The 22,488-nt window shown below is 40.0% G+C and overlaps 1 protein-coding gene across 4 annotated transcripts in view; it reads right to left on the reverse strand.

Moving 5' to 3' along the window:
* LOC137605839 (glutamate receptor 3-like) overlaps positions 1 to 22,488 on the reverse strand; it is a 65,274-nt gene that overhangs the window by 10,593 nt on the left and 32,193 nt on the right. For all 4 annotated transcript variants that reach the window (XR_011037796.1, XR_011037797.1, XM_068330683.1 and 1 more), the window contains exons 5-12: positions 11,571 to 11,624; positions 11,141 to 11,302; positions 10,710 to 10,877; positions 9,644 to 9,748; positions 8,278 to 8,385; positions 6,056 to 6,262; positions 4,445 to 4,818; positions 2,045 to 2,243 (exon numbers count right to left, since the gene is read on the reverse strand). Coding sequence is in view for 2 of the 4 variants with exons in the window: in XM_068330683.1 (XP_068186784.1) it covers positions 2,045 to 2,243; positions 4,445 to 4,818; positions 6,056 to 6,262; positions 8,278 to 8,385; positions 9,644 to 9,748; positions 10,710 to 10,877; positions 11,141 to 11,302; positions 11,571 to 11,624 (1,377 nt within the window). In the remaining 2 variants the exon portion in view is untranslated. The remainder of the gene's footprint in view (positions 1 to 2,044; positions 2,244 to 4,444; positions 4,819 to 6,055; positions 6,263 to 8,277; positions 8,386 to 9,643; positions 9,749 to 10,709; positions 10,878 to 11,140; positions 11,303 to 11,570; positions 11,625 to 22,488) is intronic.

Consider the following 22,488-nt stretch of genomic DNA (forward strand, 5'->3'; position numbering starts at 1 on the left):
TGTTGACTATTGATACATTTTTGAGACATCCAACAAACAATTTGCTGCACTTCATTGCTTCTTCATCTTCTGTTTAACAGAAGATGAATCAATTTTAACCAGTCATTATAAACGAATTAAAAAGGATTGAAGTTGACCTTCAGATAGGTAGGAGTATATATATATTATACTAGATTTAATTAGCAGAGTTTCACATTAATACAGTTGCATTTTGATAACAACATCATGGTTGCTCTTACCCGATAATGAACTCATTTATGAACTTTCCTCTTGAAGGAAAACATGGGTGTTTCTTTTAGAAAGGGACAATATAACCAATATAAATCCAAGAAACTGGTGCTCCATTTAATGTCTTATCTGTTGTCTGTCCCCGCAGCCATAACAAAATAGCTCCTTCTACAAATCTAATATGAAATGCTTTTCCAACCCCTCACTGTCATTTTAAATAAACATATCTAAATTTTAGAATAAATGTCCATCAGATTCCTGATCGATATCCAAAACTATGTTTTCCTGTTTTCACTATGTAGAAGTTTAAAGTAAAATCTTGCAAATCAAATGACTTTGTCATCAGTGATAATGGTAATTAGTCCAGTTCCTTATTTTAAAGGCCTCAGTTTAATTTGATTTCAATTCAAAAGCCTTTATGCACGTGTTTGTTCCCAGAAACATTGTACATGCCTCCACTCGGTCACACCCCAGCAAAGTCATTGTTTTCCACACATCAAAATGAATAATATTAGATGTTTGGGCTGATTTTCCTCTCCTGCTTGCAGTGAGTTGAAAATTGAACAGATCTATCCAAACCAAACAAGTCACGCTGTTCTGCCATTTCTGCATTTCACACATTTACACAAGCTGTCAGTAAACGTCAGGAGAGATGGTATGATGAGGTTTTAGAACTCCTTATGGACTGAGGCACCAACTCTCAGTGCCTTCCTGTTTAATTCCAAATCCAAGACAGTTCTTGGTTTGTATTTATCGAATGTCTCGTACTTACTTGGAGCAAACACACCAAGAAACCAACTAGGACTAAAAATAGACATAGCTCAGAGTTGAACACTGAAGACTGACATTTCCATTTCTGTGGAAAAATACGTCAAATTTCAGACCACAATTTTGTGACAGAAGCTCACAAATTGGATTTTTTCCAAACTGAAGTTTTAAGCATAGACAGATGAAACCGGATAATTAGACTGAATTGTTTGTTCGTTTCACTTAATTCTTGACGAATCATTGAACTTATATGATTCCAAATGCTTTATGCATGAAAATACCTGCAGACATGTTTCACCTACTTTCATCGGTGGTTGACACTGACCAACAACATGTTTTATCTGACTTCATTTTTTTGATCATGAGACATTTATGCACTGCGCGTCTTTGATGAGCGCGCATTTCTGCCCTTGCTCTGGCAGCACGTTTGAGTGTTAGAGATGTGGAGGCACAGTGAGGATAATGAAAGTTTGTTTTATGACTCTGCTGCTGGTTAGACGAGGGAACATAATTGTCCTGCTTGCATTGCAGATTTATTTCAGTGGCCAGAGTGTCACGCTGGAAAAAAACCCCCAACCTTTTGACTTTGATGAAGAGAACCAAAATTAATTCTGCTGACAAAACAGACGTGTCAACAGGCGTGACCTCCTCAGCCTTTTTGTGATGTTGTGCTCCAACGCTTAACGAAACATGTGCCCCGTCTCAGCCATCCATCGTGAAGAGGCGTCTTTTATACTACTGTACTAATGGAACCAATGTATCTTTCATCAGTATTCTTCAAAAACACTTCTTTCCTATTCCATAAATCACCAAGTACCACATTCTTATGATGCACTGCATTAATCACATGTAGCTGCATCAGGGGGGAAAATGCAGACTTCCTTTTATTGACTATTCATTCAATTTATAACTTGGCTGGTAATAAATCAGAATTGAGAACAAAACTCCAGAGAATTCTGCTCCTAACGTTTGGCAAATATTAACATCTATTAGAGCTGTTCTTGTTACACAGAGTAATGAAAAGGCATGAAAGGTTTGGGAGACTCACCCTGAAGAACTCCTTCGTGGAGCCTGAATCTAATGTCCCATAGGCGATCTCTGTCTGTTTGGCCAGGTCCTCGGCGCTCTCAATCGGAGACACCATCCTCTCCACAGTGAGGAAGGCAGCCAGGTTAGCCGTGTAGGAAGAAATGATGATGAGGGTGAAGAACCACCACACTCCTCCAACAATACGCCCTGACAGAGACCTAAGAGGAAGGAGCAGAGCAGACGGGGTGGCGAGCATTCTCCTTGTTGTTTGCTTTGCTTGGCAGGTTATCAGCTCAGATCCACTTCCTCAGTCTGGTGAACTTCATACTCATTTTATCAGCTGAGATAGTACCTGCTATTTACCCTGGTTAGTTAGCATGCTAACTAATATTTGATTAAATTCATGTAAATGAAGTGTCATTAACACAAAGTGGCAGCCTTTACAGCTGATTAATTTTTTGAAAGTACGAACAGGCCTCATTAAGTTAATAGAGCTTTGTCCACATGCCTTCTGAAGCTAATCCAGACCAGCACCACCCCCCCCCCTCCCCCAGATAGCCAGAGATGCTATCTGGGGGAGGTCATCAGTCTGTAGATTCATGCCAGACTTGTGATCACAGATATTATACCTGTCCAAGACTGCTCAGGTTATTTCCAGTTGGTAAATCTCAAGTTGGACTTGATGATTTACTGTACTGAGGATATTCCTTTGTCTCGCCACACTACCCCACCCCCACCCTCCCACCCCACATATTTGTACCAAAAAGGACAAATCACAAGTAATAGCACCATGTCTGCTTATCAAAGTCAGGTTTGATGAGCTAAAATATTCCATCACAAAGTTACTCCCTTCACCAATTTGTCACCATTTCGGTGTTAGCATAAAGGTTTTGACATTAAAGCAGCGTAGCTCCAGGTTCATAAATTTAAATCTGACTTTTCTCTCCAGTGCCCATCCCCAACTTGAACAATCACACACATTCCACTAAGTGTGCTGCTCTCAAATGATCTCACGTCTGACATTGCAGATCCATTTGCTCTGCTTCATTTCACTGCAGATGTACTGTTCGGAATATTTCCCTATAGTATTGTTTTCAAAGATTTCTTATGTAGTCATGATGTCCTAGTGACACTTTCAAGAAAATTATTTTGTCATTCAGATTTAAAACCCACAATATGTCATAACTCTAAACTTCAGAGATCTGTTGAAAGTATAGGAGATATACAGTATTATAAAATCCTAGAGTTAACAGTTTCTACTCAAAAACTACATAGATTTTGGAGGCAAAAGCTTAATTAATTTTTCTGAAATGTTTGCTGTGATGCGTAGACCTACAGCTCTTCAAACTTCAGCTTTTCAGAAGCTTAGCCTTCACCGAAAACTGTAACTGTTCAATGCAGCTCTTATTCATCTCCATCCACTAATGGGTAAAACTTACCACAATGGCATCGTGCTGAGCAGTTGAGACGCCACAGAATAGACGGTGAAAAGCTATTTAGTTGCACTGATCACTCTCTGGCTGTCATTCAAAAACTGAACTCTGTCATCAAACTAAAGACTTGAGAATTTGTTAAAAGACTAACTGAAGAAATCAAAAGCACTCATTCATCTTCACTCTTTGGGTTTTTTGTTTTTCTTACTAAATGATCACGCAAATTCCATAGCATTCATATTAAATGTGGTATTTTTGAATAGACTTTTTTTATTTGGACAAAGTTCATTCCTTTCCATCAGATGTGGCTTCCTAGTGAATACTGTTAATCAAAGGGTTCCTCTTTGAAATTAATGACTTTTGCTGAACGTCCCAATACTTAAAACCAACATTCAATCCTTCCCTTATCTGTCTAATGCAAATTAATCTTTAACTTCTTCTTCACTGGTTAATGAAAAGATGACAGCCAAAGTTATGGACATTACAACAGCGATGAAGAGATGGATGAATGAATAGAGGGTATGGTCATGTAACTGGGAAAATCATGATGCAGTTATGCCACTGATGTTGAATTTCTGCACAAAATACATTATATGGACCAAGTTGATGACCGTAAAATGGAACATGCAGCAAAAACACGGTAGCCCTCCAAGAGTCGAAAGGAGGTCAAGCAGCTACTTTCAATGGGATGTAATGACCCCTGTGCATTTTACAGCTCTCAGCATGGTGAATATAAGTTATTTTGTGGATGCGAAGCGTCACTGCAAGCATGCAGCTTCAAAACAAAGAAGCAGAATGAGGTTTCAGGGGATGGTAAGAATGTACAGTGAAAGTGGAGTGTGACGTTTGGGAGACAACAATAAAAGAAGCTGAAAATAACCTATATGCACCATGGCAGGGAGACAATATACATATATGGGACTATAAAATGCAGAGAGATGACGAGGACAACTGAGAGGTGACGGATGGGGAACAAAACAACCAACCTTGGTGAGATATCGCATCCTTGCTGCATGAAGGCGCCCAGGGAGAACCACAGGCTATTAAAAATCCCAAAGTCGTTTGGAGGGTCAGGGGGGCTCTGAGGGTCTTTGATCTCATCACTCTCATCCAGATGCCACTCATAAGGGCTGAAACGGCTCACCAGGAAGAGCACCACACTCACGCCAATGTAAGCAAAGACTATACACATCCAGATTTCATAGGCGAGAGGGTCCAGGAAGGAAAACACCCCAGGCTTGGACTTTTGAGGCTTCTTAATCATTATAGAGATGCCCAAGCTCATAAAAGGCTTGGAGAAGTCTATCACTTCCTCCCGCACCAGCGTTATAGTCAGAGGAGCCACGGCTATGTCAGCTCTCTGGAAAAATAGAGACAAGCACACTGAGAGTTACTCTTACAGAACAAAACCATAAATAACCAGTCAGTGTTACATATTGATTCAGTCGAGGGCATATCAAAGTCAAAGCGTGACTTTATAAAAATGACACTATCTAGTATTCTCACGTTAATGGAAAGCACTTGGTTTTTATCAAGTGAGTTCACAGAGTGAACACATTGGGCACGGTGAAACACGGCACCTCAGAATATACTGAATAGCAGACCTGCGTTAAAGCCTGCATGATGGAAGCTGCCATTTGGAAATGAGTCACTCAGTATTTGCGTTGGCTCATGTCTTTGTCTCGATCCAAATCTCCTCCGTGAATCGAGCAGCGGGTTGGAAAACAGAGGTGGAGGAGCTTTTTTAAGCAGACCATGAAATGTGAATCAGCTCTGGTAAATTCACCTCCATCAGATCCTCTGCAACGCATGACAAGCTCATCAAACAGCATCTCGCTGTTGTGACAAGCAAGTGCAGCGAGACGCTCTGAGGGTACAGCCGTTTTGTAACTGAACTTGAAGATATTTAAATATGTAACACAAGAGATTCATCTCACGCATAAAGTTTGGAGGAGGTCTCAAACAAAAAAAGGTGTTCAGTATTTACTCATGGTTGACTTGATTTACATCTGAACTGCTAAATAATGACAATGCAAATTCAGTGTTGAAGGCCTTTTCACAGCTATTTTCACAATCGCTGGGGGTCAGTGTCTGTATATTAAAGATAATATCTGAGCGCCTTGTCTGTAATAGTTACAAGAGTTTTGCAGTGATGTTACTCAATCAGCTTCCGAGGTCAAATGAAAGATCCAAATTATCAGGTTCTCATCTACTCACGAGTGAGCAAGCCACAGTAAGTACAATGAAACTAGTCTCGGGGATTTTTTGGCTGACAAAAGGTCACATTGACCTGAATTACACACATTTATTTAAACAGGATGCTTTTTAACATGGCTATTGTCTGAAGTACCTTTGATTTACCAGGTGAACACTGCTGCCAAATAAGCACTTAGGACAGTTTTCAAATTTGTCATGTGTAAATCACAGCATGTAATATGCATAATGCAATTTAACACTTCTGGTGGTAATATTCAGTGTAAACTTGAATCATAACTCAATGTGCTTTACAATAAGACGACCAAATCTGGGAGTTACACATCAAAAAAGGAAAAAATTAATTCATTTACCCTCCAGTGCACAGGCGGACTGACACTTACCCCATATACCAACTCGCCCACCATCCCGTTCCACGTCTTGGTCTCAGGATCTCTGGCTCCATATTTCCCATCAGGAACTACCGAGAGCTTATATTTTATCCCCACATGTTTTGCAATCTCAGAAGCTAAATCGACACAGTAGCCTTCATATCTGTCATTCCCATCCATCTGCATATAGTTTTTCTTGTACATCACATACGGAGCTTCCTGTTAATTAGACATAATTTTAAGGTCATTGTTATGAAAGAACATGTCCACAATGGCGAGACCTGTTGGGTCACACAAGGCCTTGACTTACTGTAGCATGCATGCATGCAGGAGTGTGGTGGTGGGGGAACAAAGAGACGTAGAGGAACATAAAAAGACAAAAACAGCAGATGTTAAAATGATCTACAAAGCATATACAAGCATTTTACTTGGGGACTAAAGAAGCGGGCCGCTACAGGATTAAAGCCGACTAGGCCAGCTGGGGGCATTCAGCATCTAGCACATATACATGAGGTAAATCTGAGCAAATGGGCAATAGCCAGGGGTTGCATATGTTTTGCATCAGTGTGGCACAAAGAGGAGGAGGACAAGATGAATGGAGCACTTTTCCAGTTCATAAAGTAATCGTCAGCGACAACGGTGAGATAGAAAGCATCAAACACGTTGAGTTAAATTCAGTCCTTAAATTAAAGCAGCCATATTAAATAGTAATTAAAAGTAATTCTTAGGGCGGCATGGTGGCGCAGTGGTTAGCGCTGTCGCCTCACAACACGCCGGGTCCGGGTTCGAGTCCCGCTCTGTGCGGAGTTTGCATGTTCTCCCCGTGTTTCTGTGGGTTCTCTCCGGGTTCTCCGATCTTCCTCCCACCTCCATAAACATGCGCTTCAGGTTGATTGGCCGGTCCCAAATTGACCATAGGAGTGAGTGTGTGTGTGCGTGTTTGTCTGTCTTTGTATGTGGCTCCGCGGTGCACTGGCGTCGTGCCCGGAGTGTCCCCCGCCTCACGCCCAATGCCAGCTGGGATAGGCTCCAGCTCCCTGAGACCCTCTAAGGCGGATACAGTGGCGCTACATGAAAATGAATTCCTCCACATAATAAAACATGTTTGCCTTCTTTAGATGAACTAATGTCACCTCAGAGATGTTCAACAACGGTGATTTACTTTGTCGTATGGCAACACCATGTTTTTCAGAGGTTATCTGACTCACAACAGAAGTCATTTTCAGGTGGGATTATCCTCTGCTGCTCGAACCGTTCCTTCATTACCTTGACTTCTCTTCTATGGTCATGTATGATGTTAAAATAAGACTAAATGAAAGCGTCACATCCCTCTAATAACAGGATAGTCTTTCATTAAAATGATCTTAAATATGACATTTTAAACTCATGGAATGCAAGAAAAGAAAAACGATGTTAATGGCATGACCGTAGCTAAAAATAATAGTTGTTCTGATTCAAAGTTGAGGCATGCCTGACAGTGAGAAAATAATGCTTCTGTCGTCCCTTCCTCTCTCTGTCTGGTCATCAGGTTCAAGTTTTTCTAAAGATGAGAATGTGTGATTTTGCATTCTGAATTTGCCTAAGATGGAAACATAATAGGCAAAGTCAGAATAAACGAGAGGCCGTGGTTTTAAATGTAAGATAAGGCGCACCTTATCTTACATTTAAAAATGGCTGATGATGAAATTATTGTCTGTAAATAATCTAACACTGCCTCTAATCTTGAGCCTGATATACTGGGAGCACTGGTTTAGAGATGCATTGTAATTAAATTGGGTGTAAAATTGAAGAAGGGATAAACAGCCCAAGGTCGCCACCTTCAGGTGTTTATATCCTCGTATGCAGATCATTTCATGTCTCCGGTGAGGATCAGCTGATTGAACCCACTGTCACTGACGCTTTACTTAATGAGAGGGAAACACGTTTACTTACGTATGGACGCAATGTGAAAACGATGGTGTTTATCTACAGTTATCGTTACCAAAGCCGTTATTGTGACGTCACTACTACAACAGCCCACTGTAATATAAAAAAACCAAAATGCTTTGGCACCCACACGGGTACAGTTGAAACACTCTTTGTGAATCGACTGTTTCAACATGTAGTGAGTGGATGGAAAGCAACTCAAAACAAAATAATTCTACCCTCCCAGGACAGATTGCAACAATGGACACCTTGACCTTGAGTGGCAGAAATCTTAAGGTGAAACACTTAAAACCTGCTTGAGAGTGTACCATAATAGTAGTGACCACAATTGTTCGGTTTTCCACAGAAGAGGACTCGTTGGTGACCTGCTGATCCATAATATATACAAATTTTTCATACTCATTCCAGTAGCCGATCTGAAAACAACACAGAGACACACAGTTAATGCAGGACGTACAAATGTGTTTTTACAGCAGAGCCTTCAAGTAAGTCCAAGTCGGTCGGCTCTACTGGCAGATGATGGGTTTTACTGAAAACTTTTCCTGTTGTGGTACTTCTCACTTCACCTGGACTACATGTCTATTTCTGGTATTCTATCAAATAAGAAGAAAGTACTGTAGCAACAATGGCGAGTCTGAAGACGGACAAACTTAATAAATAATTCAATATATTTTGAAGTACAAACAGAATCATGTTTTACTGTGAGGTTGCATGTGCGAGCTGCTGCAGTAAATCAAACTGGTGGGTTAAGGACCGAATAAAACCCAGAGCAATGCATGTGTAATGTGTCTGTTTTTAGCTAAACCTGTCTTGTTAGAACAGAGAATTCTGAGAGCATATAGCTTCAGACCCACACTATCCTGGGAAAAATAAATTGGCCTGTCAAACTGAAAATAAAGATTACTTTAAAAAAAACATTCCTAAATATATCTATTTATTGTTATTTTATTCTATGGAAATCTTGGTGTATAAGTCAGAAGTGAGTCTTTTGCCTCCAGGCTTCCAGGAGCAGATAGACAGAGTTAGAATGTTTTTGTTTGATAGTGTAGGAAATTACAAGGTAACACAAATGTCAATCAGCTTATTTATTCTGAGAACGTACACAAGTCTACCTCTGTAGGTATATCAAAGCAGGTTTATGCAACAAACAGGCAAAAGGAAAGCAGGGTTGTTTTTTGTGTGCTTTAGACAAAATGTACAGACAGCTGAAAGCTGCAGCTCAGAGTTTCAGTCCATTTCTAAAGCTGATTTACAGCCAAAATATTGTATGAAATAAAAATGTGTTCTTGTCAAAACTACAAACACCCTTCCTTGTCAAGTTTATATTCCTGGAAAGAGAATAAAGGACATCTAATTTACCAAGTGGATCACTGTGCTGCAGTTTAAAAAGTAAAACTTTGAAAACTTTCTGCTTGTTCCTTGAGGAAAAAGTTGAAGAAATGAATTTCAGAAAGTCACATTTAGATGAATACACACACAGGAAACATTTACTACTTATAGTCTTGCAAAGCATGCCCATAACTTTGTCTAGATTCCATATATACTTTCTTAAAATTCATCTTCATTATTAGTGAATTCCACACAATTAATGTCGTATCATATTCTAATCCTGAGTATTTTATTCAGAATCAATGAAATTATGACAGATATTCCAATGGCTTTGTGCTCACTCACCCTCCTCGGGCCTCCAGACTTCATCTCATATACATCGATTGTATAATTTGCTCGTCGACCAAACGTGTCAAACTGGATGTTTCCTGTCATACCTTGCACCTGGACCTGCCAGCCACAAAGAAAAGCATGATAAAACCATAAACTGGACTAATACATTTTCAATTATGGCATCTCAAGTTCCGTCTGAGGCATTTTGTTTTTCAAGGTAAATTTGTTAAATTGATGTTTCCAATAGAATTTCAAGTACATTTTTCGCAAGGTACTTTTGCATCAATCAGAGCAATGTGTACAGGAATGAAATTGTAAAAACTGTGGAAATATGGAAGTAGTATTTAAAGCAGATATAGGTATAGATAGATAGATATGATTAAGACAGGATGCATGACATTATCATTAGTAAACTGTTTATTTGCTTATATTGTGGTGATTAAAATGGACCTCTTACAGTGTGCCTTCGCGCATTCGCACATCAACACTCACGACTTCACCTCATTGTGGATTTTTGGAGGGCAGTCATGTGATACCGTACACGCATTCTATTGGCTGACGGCACTCGGAAGTGCACTCCATTCTGTGAGTCTCGGAGTTACGTGAGACACAAAATTGCTTTAAACAGTGAATCAGAGTGTGGGAAAAGGTAATGAAGATAGAAGGTGGTTTAATATTAGTATGGGGAGGGTTCATAAACGTTTAAATTACCATAAATAATCAGATAAATAGTTCGTCGCTCGATCGTGGAATTCATTAATCGCCTGTGGTTCCTGGAACGCATTAACCACAAAGAACGAGGGCGCACTGTATTAAAAAAAATGCTACATGCCACATGGGATGAAATATGATGCATTTCTCCCCATTAATGTTAAAAATAATGATAGGTCATGATTTGTAGAGTTCTGGCTCAGTTTTTAGTGCAGAAAAAAGAGGAAAAAGAGACAAACTTTGCAATTGTAGTTGGTTACCATGGAGATGTCTTGTCGATTGAAGAGTGAGATACAAGAAAGACTGAATTATAGATAGAATAAAAAGAACAGAGCTGTTTTCAGGGACCGTGAACTCCCATCCCTACCATTTTCAGGGCTCTCTCTATGTCAATGCCTTGGCTCCAGGGCACAGCTGGGTTGGCGAGGCAGTCGCCTGCACTCCCCCTGCGAGACACATCCACGCGCTGACGCCGCAGGTACCGGAAGGCCTCCGCAATCACGAGGATGGCGTCATGGGTCAGCGCTGATGTGTACTGAAAGAGAACATGCAGTGACACGCCACTGACATCATGCAGACCCAACACTTCACTGCTATCATTGCAAGGTTATTATCTCTGTAGCAGTAGTCGCTGCTCTGGGAGCAATTCTGATGAAGAAAGTCTCACATGACACGAAGCAAATAAAGCAGTGAGCATTGAAAAGGTTCAAACTGACTTATTTTCTCTGGATTGAACAGAGATCGAAGCTTAGAAGTTCGAGGAAGACGTTACATAAAATGTAACTGAAGCTTGCTGACCTTCAGTGGGGTGTTTTTAGCTTCTGGAAATTCTCTTTCATCCAGACGCTCCCAGCGTTGCAGGAACTGCTGGACAATGGAGCTATCCGGGTTGATGATCTGGAAGCCTGTGATGTTGGCCCCACCAGAAAAAACTCTGTCGAGGCTCATGTTGGAAAAACCCTGAGGGCAAAGAGCAGAGGTGGCTGGTAGTGGAGCAATTAATCTTTATTAACACAGAATACAATTTTGAAAACTTGATTTAATTTGACCCTCATGAACATGTTTTAAAATCTTTTCTTTATTCTGCTCAGCTGTGAGTCAGTAAATATTGAAAAATGTAACTTTACCACTAAGAGTGTTTCATTTCTTCTCACTGCATTGCATCACAGTGAACTGCGTTGTTGTTTTTTTTGTTGGAGTTGTGTTGTTTCATAGTGCATGCTCTTACCAGGTTTGCAAGTATATAGTGGTATCCTCTGCTGTTTTTTCCCGAGGTCACCACCTACAAATCACAAGAGGAGTGAGTCACATCTGATAACTCTGAAAATATTTAGAGGGCTGAGAGTCACAAATGACAAAGACCTTCATTTTCATAGCATGGTGCAGTCGGCGGAGAGAAAGAGACGTTTTGGGCGAGATTTGGAGGGAGCATTCAAACACATTTGTACATGTGTGTGTTTTTATGACACACAAACGGAGGAGAGAAACTGTAATGGCAGCACTTGTTCCTTTCCATTAACTTCAACATGTAAAATAAGGTCAAGGCTCCTGCAAATCTCTCTCTCTCCCTCTCTCTCTTCCTCTCTCTCTCCCTCTCTCTCTCTCTCTCTCTCCCTCTCTCTCTCTCTCTTTGCAGCTGCCTTAGCTCCACATCTAGCGTCATACTTCTCCACTGTCTCAGTCATACAGTAGACTTAATTAAACCCAAAATGTTGCATAGCACCTCTCTGAGTGAGCAGACACAGCCACAACTGCACTTGCTGATTTCTTTCAACTTCTCCCTCCCTCTCTCATCCACTCACTGCTTTTTTCCCTCCGTTTCTCCATTGGTTCTGATTCTCCATCACCGGGTATGAAGCTTCAAAAAGACACTGTGGGGGTGGATGGTTGTTTTTTTCCTGTCTTTTCACTTTCTGCACGCCTACACAGTTTTGATAAGTATACTCAGGCACAGAAATCAGTTCAATGTCCAGAGTGCTAGTGAAAACATGTAGGAGACATTTTATGAAGAACTTGAATATAGATGAGAAAATGTACACTGAAACAAAAGAAGGATCCCGGTGCTTTATTTTCAGTGCTATTTCCATATTTTATTTCCAGGCCTGACACACTTTTATCCAATAAGTATCTCATACAGTTTCACACGTGCAAAATTCAAAACCCACCTCTTCCTTAACATCTGCTGATTGTCTCTAGAGAAAGAACGTCCTTGGTGTGCCAAGGTTGACCCTGAGATTGCCACACACTCAGAGATATTCCAACAATGAATTTAATTACCTTTCATAGAAATGCGAAATGATTTCATTGTGTTTGACATTTTCCAACAACTCTGAACGCCCCGCATCCCATATTTTTTCCTCATAAGCAAAAAATCCTGGAAGCTGTTGTGCTTATTGTGTTGAAAAGAAATTGCCTTGAAAGGCTTTTCATTTGCTGTTCATTCGTGTGAGAGCCAGCCAGAGCGACCCAAGTGTAAGAACATGGTGCCGTGCACTTAATGAAGCTGCAGTGCCTGGAGTGACTGGCCCAGCCTGATTGTCACCAACACAGCCAGGCAGAAAGCACAAGACTTCAAAGCTGTAATTGAGCATCTAGAAGTGGCACCTCAACTGTTGTTTCTGACTGAAGCAGTTAAAAGATAATCAACTGCGAACATTTATTGATTGTTGTGGCTACGAGGCACAAAAACCATGATAGCGTGGGTTTCTTTAGAATTCAGAGAATGCAGAAGAGGAAAAGTTTGTAGTTAATACAAAGTGCTCTGAAGGCAGCTCACAAACAAGGTTTCATAAACTAGTGCTAAATGCTACATTTCCGCACCCAAGATTTTGGCAATGAGCATTAGACATCAACAGCTATTCCAAAGTTGAGAAATCTGCCTGCCACTTCACAAACACAGGTTCCCAGACATATACTTTGTATTATGTCTGGGAGTGAAACAAAAGCGTGTAGCTGTGAAGCTTTTTTTTTTTTTGGCATGGCCATTATTTGGTGTCGTACTAGAAAAAAACCACATCATAAATACTAACATTATGTCATATATAAATATAAAAACTTGTGTAATTTTATGTTTTCTAGATTGATCCACAAATATGAAAGAAACTTTTTTATCTGGGAATTAGCAATGAATGACTTTCATATGTCAACAAAAATAATAAAGAATCTATTGTGCTGACAACAGAATATAATTAGAGGAAGATATGTTTTATCTTTTATATATATAATTTATATTATTCTGCTGTAATCACTGCATAAGAAATGCTTCTATACTTAAGAGGCAATGTTTATGTAACCATGAGAATGCCATCGTACGACTGCATGCTGGCTACTGCGCAGGCACAGGAAGCAGTTTATGGACAGTTTATTGTAGAAGAACCAACTCATCCTGGAGGCACTTCAAATGCATGAATTTAAATCCACCAAGGATCCGGTTTTGGTCTAACTGCTCCTGTAGGTAGAGAGTGAGTTCCAGCAGGAAGACTGGGCTTGCTGCCTGCACAATCCCACCAATGTGAGATGCCTACTCAGTGTTGACATACTATTTATGTTGTCTTCATTAAGGAACATAAATATTTGCCAACGTCTCTTCCTGACACGGAAACAAAGGCTGATTAAATGCTGTAGCGTTTACTTCTAGTATAGGTGGATCAATAAAAGCATTAATTGATCTATCTAGCTTCATGTTGCCCTCTGTTTTATCCTGTAGTCAGGTTTAGCGAGGGATACACAACTTGATAATTTTTCTCAGCATTACAAACCTTTATTTCTCTCAGACACAGTCTCATAAAGTTCTTTTTTTCCAATATGAGATGTTTTCCCACAATCATGAGACCAGGTCATATCGGAGCTTTAAGCTCTCGGTTTCTTTTCACAGTGAATGTAATATTCTTTTGTTACCATAACTACTCCTCACATCTGATCGGTTGAGCTTAAAAAAAAATGACACGGCCATCATATTTTTGAAGGAAATACTCATACGTAATCCTCTTCAATAAACCCAGAATTTTAATGAAGCACAAACAACATGCTCGATGAAACGCTGCAGAAATTTAGTTTCTGGAAACAGGCCACTGAATAGGTTGTGTAAAGCTCAGTTACTTCATTTAGCAAGATACATGTTATCATAAAGGATCATTTTGTTTTTTTCTACAGGACTATCTCCATCCTTCTGATGGTAATGCTGCTACAAAAAGGTTGAATCTGGGTGTAGCAAATATTTTTAGGGTTTCAATGCTCCAGTTTCATCATCCCATGGGATAATTGCTTTTAGTGAGCATGTGACACCACCAGGAACCCTGAAGAGGTCAAGCACCACCATCACTGGGATACTTTTATTGTTGCAGGACACATTCTTCCTCTCTGACAAAATCAATTTCTCACCAAAGAGCCTCTTCAAACAGCTGGGGGAAAAAGAAAAACCAGAGGCTTGTAAGTGAGAAGAAACCTGCAGCACCGATCGTACTGGCTGTCTCCTACATTTTTAATGCTCATCGAATGGAAAGGATAGCCTGGGTGCCATGCTGTGTCTGCTGGTTTCTACAGTTAATGTTCTCATCAGGCAACAATCCAAAGCCTTGAAGGCTGAAACAAATATCCCCTGGAAGTTAGCTGCTGTTGATAATTGGCAATGTCATCAAAAATAACTGAAAACAAGTCATATAACAAATACATTTTCAAGTGAAATGTTCACTGCGGAATTTTTAAAAGACTTGAAACAGAGCTTTTAGCCATCTGAGGGAAAGAAGAAGAGGAGGAAGAGCTAGAACACTGAGTCACTCTAATACAATCAAATAAAACATGGCTAATAGACAAATGAAGCCAGCAAACAACTTTCCTCTGGTCTAAACATTGCTTGTATTGCTGCCGAGGATATAATTATACATACAAGGCCATCTTCATCTCATGCGATGAAGGAGAAAAGAGTTGTCTCCACTCAAATTTATCTGTAATTGTCCATCGTCAGGGCTTCTCCTGTCTGGAGCCGGTTTACACTGTGCTGTCTAGTAGGCCTGAGCCGTAGGATCATCAGCCTAAATATTCCAGTGGGAATCGTCTCTAATTAAAACGACTGTAGCTACAGTCCTACGCGGAGCTGGATTTTTCCCCAAGTGTCTTCAAGACAGTTTGACTCTTATTCTCTTTGTTTGAGTGATTCATCATCCCCCTTAGAAGCAGAAAGGAGATCCTAAGGTTGATGAATGTCTTTCACCAGTCAAATAATTACTGTCACGATACTCCAAACAGGAAAAATGCAAGGAGGTGGTTCTGTATCAGACAAACATTCCGCATCATGACGCTGAGGCTCTGAAAGGATATTTTGATTTTTTCTTTCTTACTGGAAATTACACAATATATGAAATCTTTTGGACAGATGGAACCCTAAAAATGCTGCATGTCTTTGCTCCTTTAGTCTTTTTAGCTCTTATAATTAATATTATTTTACCACAAGAACAAGGTTTAGTTTAATTCTTCTCACCAAAATATCTTATGTACAATATTAGAAATAAAGTGAATGTGTGGCATCATTTTCTTTTCTCCTCTTTCATTAATGCACTGATAACCTTTTTTCCAGAATTTTAGCACCTTCACTGATGACATCCATCCTGCCTTCTGCATGCAGATGTTAACATTCACTGCAAATAACATAAATCCATCCTTGCTCTTTTAGATATGCCACACATTTAGAAAAAGGAGATCAAGGAACTCACATTGATGGCCAACATTCAGAAATATTTTTTCATGACATGGCATTAAAAGCAACCCCTACGGAATTTGTTAGTTATTTAAAAAAAATCCACACAATTATAACATCAACCCATATTTCTAGTACTGTCAGCTGATTAAGAAAGTCAATCTGATGAACAAATTAATCTAATTAATCACATTTTAATCTCATACCTGCTAAAGGCCCCCAAATAAAGAATTTGAATTCTAGGACATTACAAAATTGTAGTGCATGACTAATCAATAGAATACACCAAGAAGAGAAGATTTGAAATCCACATTTTTACTGGTTAAGTGTGCTTTATAAATGAAACTCAAAAGAAAAAAGGTCAAGCACATCAGCAAACCAACTAGGCCAGGTGTATTTCTCAAAAAGGCAATACGAATACAGTTAAATAAAATAAATAAAATTCAGAAATGAAATAAGGATGAGTCTCAAATAGGCACATAAGCAGACTCTCAATCAAAATGAATACTAAAGCTGACTCAATTCAGCAATTCAAAATGAATAGAATAACATGCCTCTAAATAAGGCAACTAAATAGCAAGATGCCAACAGGCTTTTCCTTTAAAGGGTAAGCTAACGTTACAGGAACTGACAACAGACAACTCTGTGTCCTTGACATGTTTTGCATTTAAATGATACATTGGAGCTGAAATTGGTGATATGAAAATTCTCTTTTTGCAAAAGGTACAAATCACTGTGTTTTTGTTGATAGTCCCGTCTTTGTTCTTTTTATAAATAAACTTTCCGCCCAAAAGTCCGAGTGGGCTTGCCTCGCTCTTCTGTGTCGCGTCCATCTCTGTTGTCAGTCACCCTGCTTTTGACTAGTGGCGCAGGTACGAAGTGACGTAACATTGCAGCCTACGGGTCACTCAATGGGTCAAATTTCGCTATGCTACTTTCATCGCCTGGAATGTCATTGACCTCCGAGTGCTCAGCTTTCCTCCTATTCCTCACCACATCATCTAACAATACAAGCATGTTTTTAAAAAAAAGCACCATTGCTGTTTGGCAGCTGATTCTGCTTACAGCATCCATCAGCTACACAATTCTGAACTTTTTTTTTTTTTTTAAGTTTTCAAAAAGCATGCGAAGTAAAATGTCCTCAGTACCCTTGTTGCAGGTGTGAATCTGCCAACTCTGTATGTTTGATGTTGTTTTTCATTTTGAGCTGCTTTTAACTGACTTCTCTGGGGGTTCCTTTGGATGCCTGGGCTACAAAGACGACCGCTCCTCTCTTACAGCCAACGCTTCGTTTTTTTCAGGAGCAATGGTTTCTTCTTTATAATCAAAGTAACAAAAATAAAAGGAAGGTGTGAGGACAGATAGTTCTATTTTACTTACGGTTTATTTGCAGGGCAATCAAGTTTAAAAAAAAGTGTACGTAGACACTTTTCATGCTTTTCTTTCATGTCTTTATTTGTAGTTCAAATTGAGGTTTCATGAATGTACTAAATGCTAGACTTACAAGGAACACATAGGTAAAAATAAAACTAGTTTAATACTGACGGGATTTATTTATGGTTCCTGTATGAGCATTTTCAACTGTTTTTTATATATAAGAGGCTGTTGGATGAACGACTTGAAATAATACAAAACTATAATATGTAAACTAAGAAACAAATATTAGTTTTTGTAGAGTGGCTCATTTTAAACTACAGATGTCACCAATTTGGGGCGGGACGGTGGCGCAGTGAGTAGCGCTGTCACGCACAACACAGCGGGTACAGGTTCGAGTCTCACTCTGTGCAGAGTTTGCATGTTCTCGCTGTGTCTGCGTGGGTTCGCACATTCTATGGACTGACGGCATCCGGAACTGCGCTACATTCCGTGAGTCTCGGAACGCAGCGCACTTCCGTGAGACACGAACGTGCTTCAAACAGTCGATAAGAGTGTGAGAAAAGGTCATTCAAATATAAGGTGGTTTAATATCAGTATGGGGAGGGTCATAAACGTTTAAATTACCGTAAATAATAAGATAAATAGTTCATCGCAATATCGCGGAATTCGTTATTCGGGTCTAGTTCCTGGAACGCATTAATCGCAAGTATTGAGGGCGCACTGTATACTGTATTCTTTAATTTTAATCTTATACATTTCCCTTTGAGCTATTAGTAAGATTTAAAAAAACAGGAAATAAATACAGAGAATAACAATAGGACACAATTATATTATATCACATTAAAATGGCACCTTGTAGAATTTTGTTATGATACACTCATAGCCCGGAATTTCCTTGCACCTCCAGGTGTCCGGCTCGGCTTACACTACACGGCTCGATTCCGACAAGCTTTCTATCTTGTCTTCTCTCACTCCATTTTTCAGTCTGTCCACTATGCAGTAGGAGGCTAGAGGTGACCAGTCCTCTGGCAGTGATTATAAATCCACCGCGCTTCTATTATAGATGAGAAGCCTTAAAGGGCTTTATCACTTTGTCTTTACTTTGCTGAGGGGATGAACAGACTGATAACTTTTAGAGAAGTTAATAAAGCCAGCAGGGGAGCAAAAAAACCCCAGTGAATCCATCAACAAATGAAGCACCTTCAAGACAAATGTTATTAGTACTAAATGAATGATATGTATGGTATATGTGTATAAATTCATTTATAATAGCAAAAATTTGCGTCAATCCTAAACACAGACTGAAATATAAATCTTCTCCAGAGCAGATGCTCTCTGTTGCTTGAGTGATCTTGGTTGTGTTTGCTCATTCCTGCCTTTGTGAGAGATTTTCCCTCAGGCTAGGAGGGTAGGCTATTTATAGTAGGCTCATTGTTGTTGCTGTTATGGGACAGTGTGTCCTACTTACACTAGGAGCTGACATTACATTAAAACAAGTGTTGATGTCACAGCTCATATAAATAATCATTCTCAAGCGTCGCTAGCATCACTTGCCACTCTGGAGCATCTTGATAGATGCTCCAGTGACGGATGCAGTATAGGAGGCAATCGTTCACATTAATCCACCACAGTAAAGAGATTAGGATAGGATCGGCTTGATGTGGCACCACATCAGGCCAATCTGACCGCCATTATCTTGATTGGATGCCTTGAATCTAATAATGAGGCAATTTAGGAACAATTGAGGAATCAACAATATTGGCAGACAGAAACTTATTTTATTTTATTACAAAATCTTTGCTGTCACTGAAACAATGAGAGCCTCAGAGGAAATAGAGACAGATCCACAATGATGAGTAAGACTTGTTGGGAAACCAATAATGAAGATCATTATGGGTAAGGACGGAGATTCATAGGTGTGTTTGTCTGCACTGGGGCCAACAGCATCTTGACTATATTTGGGGGCGTCTATGCTGTGCCTCTATTCTGACTGAGAACCACACACACAACCATAGTAGTAATATTACATTCACAAAATGAATTGACGCTGAAAGACATTAAATCAATATTGCCCTATGGGATGCACTGTACTTAATTCACAAAATGAATCATACTGTTTAAAAGAAGACATGAAACTAACAAGGGAGACCTTGAACTCATCAGGAAATTGTTTACTGAGGTAATAAATCAAGCAAGAAGTAGCTTCAATTTCTCAGGGATTTTAATGTAATCCGACCTCTTTATCCGACTCCCTGCTAGATAGTAGATCCAGAAAATGTTTCCGCTAATAATCTGTAACAGAAACACACCTGAACACACACATACTTTCATACTTAACAAGATCAGTCAATTATCAGTGACCTATAAAACTGAGTCATATGATTTTTCAAATCTCCAAAATATTCACGTATAACTTTTTGCAATTAAAACTACTTGGTTAAGATTGTCTCCGTCTTGAGCTGCCATCTTATGTGGTGGGGGAGTTTGAGCTATGTTGTCGGGGGCTTTATGCTCCTGGTAGGGTCTCCCAAGGCAAACAGGTCCTACGTGATGGGACAGACTAAGAACTGTTCAAACACCCCAATGAAGATAAATACATGAAGACTGTGACGTCACCCAGAATGGCGCAACCTGGGGCCACACCCTAGAGCCAGACCTGGGGTTGGGGCTTGTATGCGAGTAGAGTAGAGAAGAGTATAACTTCTTTTATCCCTTAAGAGGTTCCTTCAGGGAAATTAATTTCTCCATCGCACACAGCACAGTGAGTACACAAAACACAGAAAAAGCACACAGAAAAACACCAGCACATAGAAAGCAGTACACCAAATAGAAAGAGTAATAATAACCCATCAAGAATATATAAATAGAAAATCATTAATAGGCATAGAAATAAAAAATAAACAGGCCTGGTTAAGTATGGGTATAGTGAAATGTCTATAGTGTTTGTATTGTTTTTGCTGTATTGTTTGTATCATCCCTCAGCTATTGTTTGTATCAGAGTGCCTGGTGGCGGGGCCTCTGCCCACAGGGCCCGGCCGGACTCAGCCCGAAAACACGTCATGGGCCCAACCTCTGGCGGACTTACGACCTGCCGAGGGAACCACAGGGAACAGGTGCAATGAGGATTGGATTGGTGGCAGTTGACAGAATGGCGCTCAATGACCCAATCCCCAGACAAAGAGACTGGCTCTTGGTGACAGGAATGTCACCTCGCTGGGGGGAAAGGAGCCGGAGCTTGTGAGGGAGATTGCGAGGTACGGACTAGATATAGTCTGGCTCACCTTCACCCACAGCTTGGTCTCTGGAAGCTAACACCTTGAGAGGGGCTGGACCAGCGTTCCCGATAAGTTTTCAGCACACAAGAAAATTTATGCTGCACGCAAAATAAAATTTGATACAAACGTATCCAAAGCTGTCTAAGTCAATCCACTGGACTTTAAGAAATTTCTTGAAGACGTTTCGCCTCTCATCCAAGAGACTTCTTCAGTTCTGAAGGTGGCTAGTCAAAGAAGCCATCCATGTCAAAGTGTAGAAGCCATCTCTGAACAGGGGGGGTGGTCTGCGACATCACCTTTCGCACATTTACAATCATGTCCTTTCGAAACTCCCAAAACGATTGTCTCAGCAGATTAACCCAGGTGATGTGTCTCAGGCTAATGACCCTCATTACCATACAAAGGTGAAACTCGCATTTCAATGACCCCCCTTTTGACACCCCCATCAATAATCGTTGAGGAGCCAGACGGGTTTCGACGACGGTCATTGGAATGTGAATAGCACTGAACACAACCCTCATGGTTAATAACCGTGAGGGTGACCAGCCGCCTTCAGAGCTGAAGAAGTCTCTTGGATGAGAGACGAAACAGCTTCAACAACTTTCTTAATGTCCAGTGGATTGACTTAAACAGCTTTGGATAACCATGACCTGGATAACTGAGAACCTACACAGACAACCACACAAACGTATTAAGTAATATCTAATTTAGATCTAATCTAATTAATTAGTCTAATAGTATTGTTTTCTGTACCATTTTGCATTCTAACTCAGTGAGTGACAGGTGTCCAGCCAATGATATGATAAGATTCACTGACTGGAAACGAACAGGCAGCAACTCATCCACTCACCAAACCAAAGTAAAAAAGAAATGCTGTCCTTTTAAGATGAAATGGCTGTCGGAGTACAGGTATATGCAAATAGAAGAACAAGCTGTGAAACTGAGTGAGATTTTTTTTCTTTTTGAGAAAGTTCAAAGTATGAAGCAGACGAAGCCATTAACTTGGACGAAGTGTACAACCAGGTGATAAAGAAATTAAAATTAAGTCAGATTTATGCATATTCTATTGACATTTATTAAGAGTTTTTTGTTCATAGATATTGATCATTAAATGCAGTTACTACTAGATAATTTATGAGTAGTAGAAATGCTAATAAAAAAGAGTATTTAGATATTTACAGACAAAGAGTTACAGCCATTTACACTGTACCACACGCAACAGCACACATCATTGTGCAAAATGTGAACGTTTTAATGTGAACAAAATGTTATGTCTGAAGGCTGCGTTCAGGGACCAAACCTATAGGCCAAAGCAGCTCTCATCCCATGAGACCTCATCTCATGGCTAAAGCAGGACCCTCACATATAATGCACTACACATCTCATGAAGACCAAGACATTTGTCTTTTTCTTTTCAAGTGGGCCGAATCACTTACATAAAAAATAAGCAAATGAAAATTGCCGCTGTAATTTCATTCTTTTAATAAGCCATGTAACTTGCTATGATCCAAGGTTTTGAACCAGTGTGATACTTTTGCGTGGCCACAGCGTGCAAATCTGATGTTGCTCACAGTGGTCCGCAGTGCGCTCAGGAAACTTGTGTGTTTGCCCAGACACATGAAAAATTAGAGGGAACATTGGGCTGGACTCTTGACTTTTTGGGTGTTGCCCAAGGCGAGAGGTGACGGACTGGTGTGGGCTTACCTATAGCCCCATAGCTCAGCCGCCATATGTTGTAGTTTGAATGAGAGGTTTACGTCCCTGAGCCTTCAGGTCGAGGACAGGTGCTTTACTGTTTTGGC

Source organism: Antennarius striatus, chromosome 13 (assembly GCF_040054535.1).
Source record: "Antennarius striatus isolate MH-2024 chromosome 13, ASM4005453v1, whole genome shotgun sequence".
Classification (NCBI taxonomy): Eukaryota; Metazoa; Chordata; class Actinopteri; order Lophiiformes; family Antennariidae; genus Antennarius; species Antennarius striatus.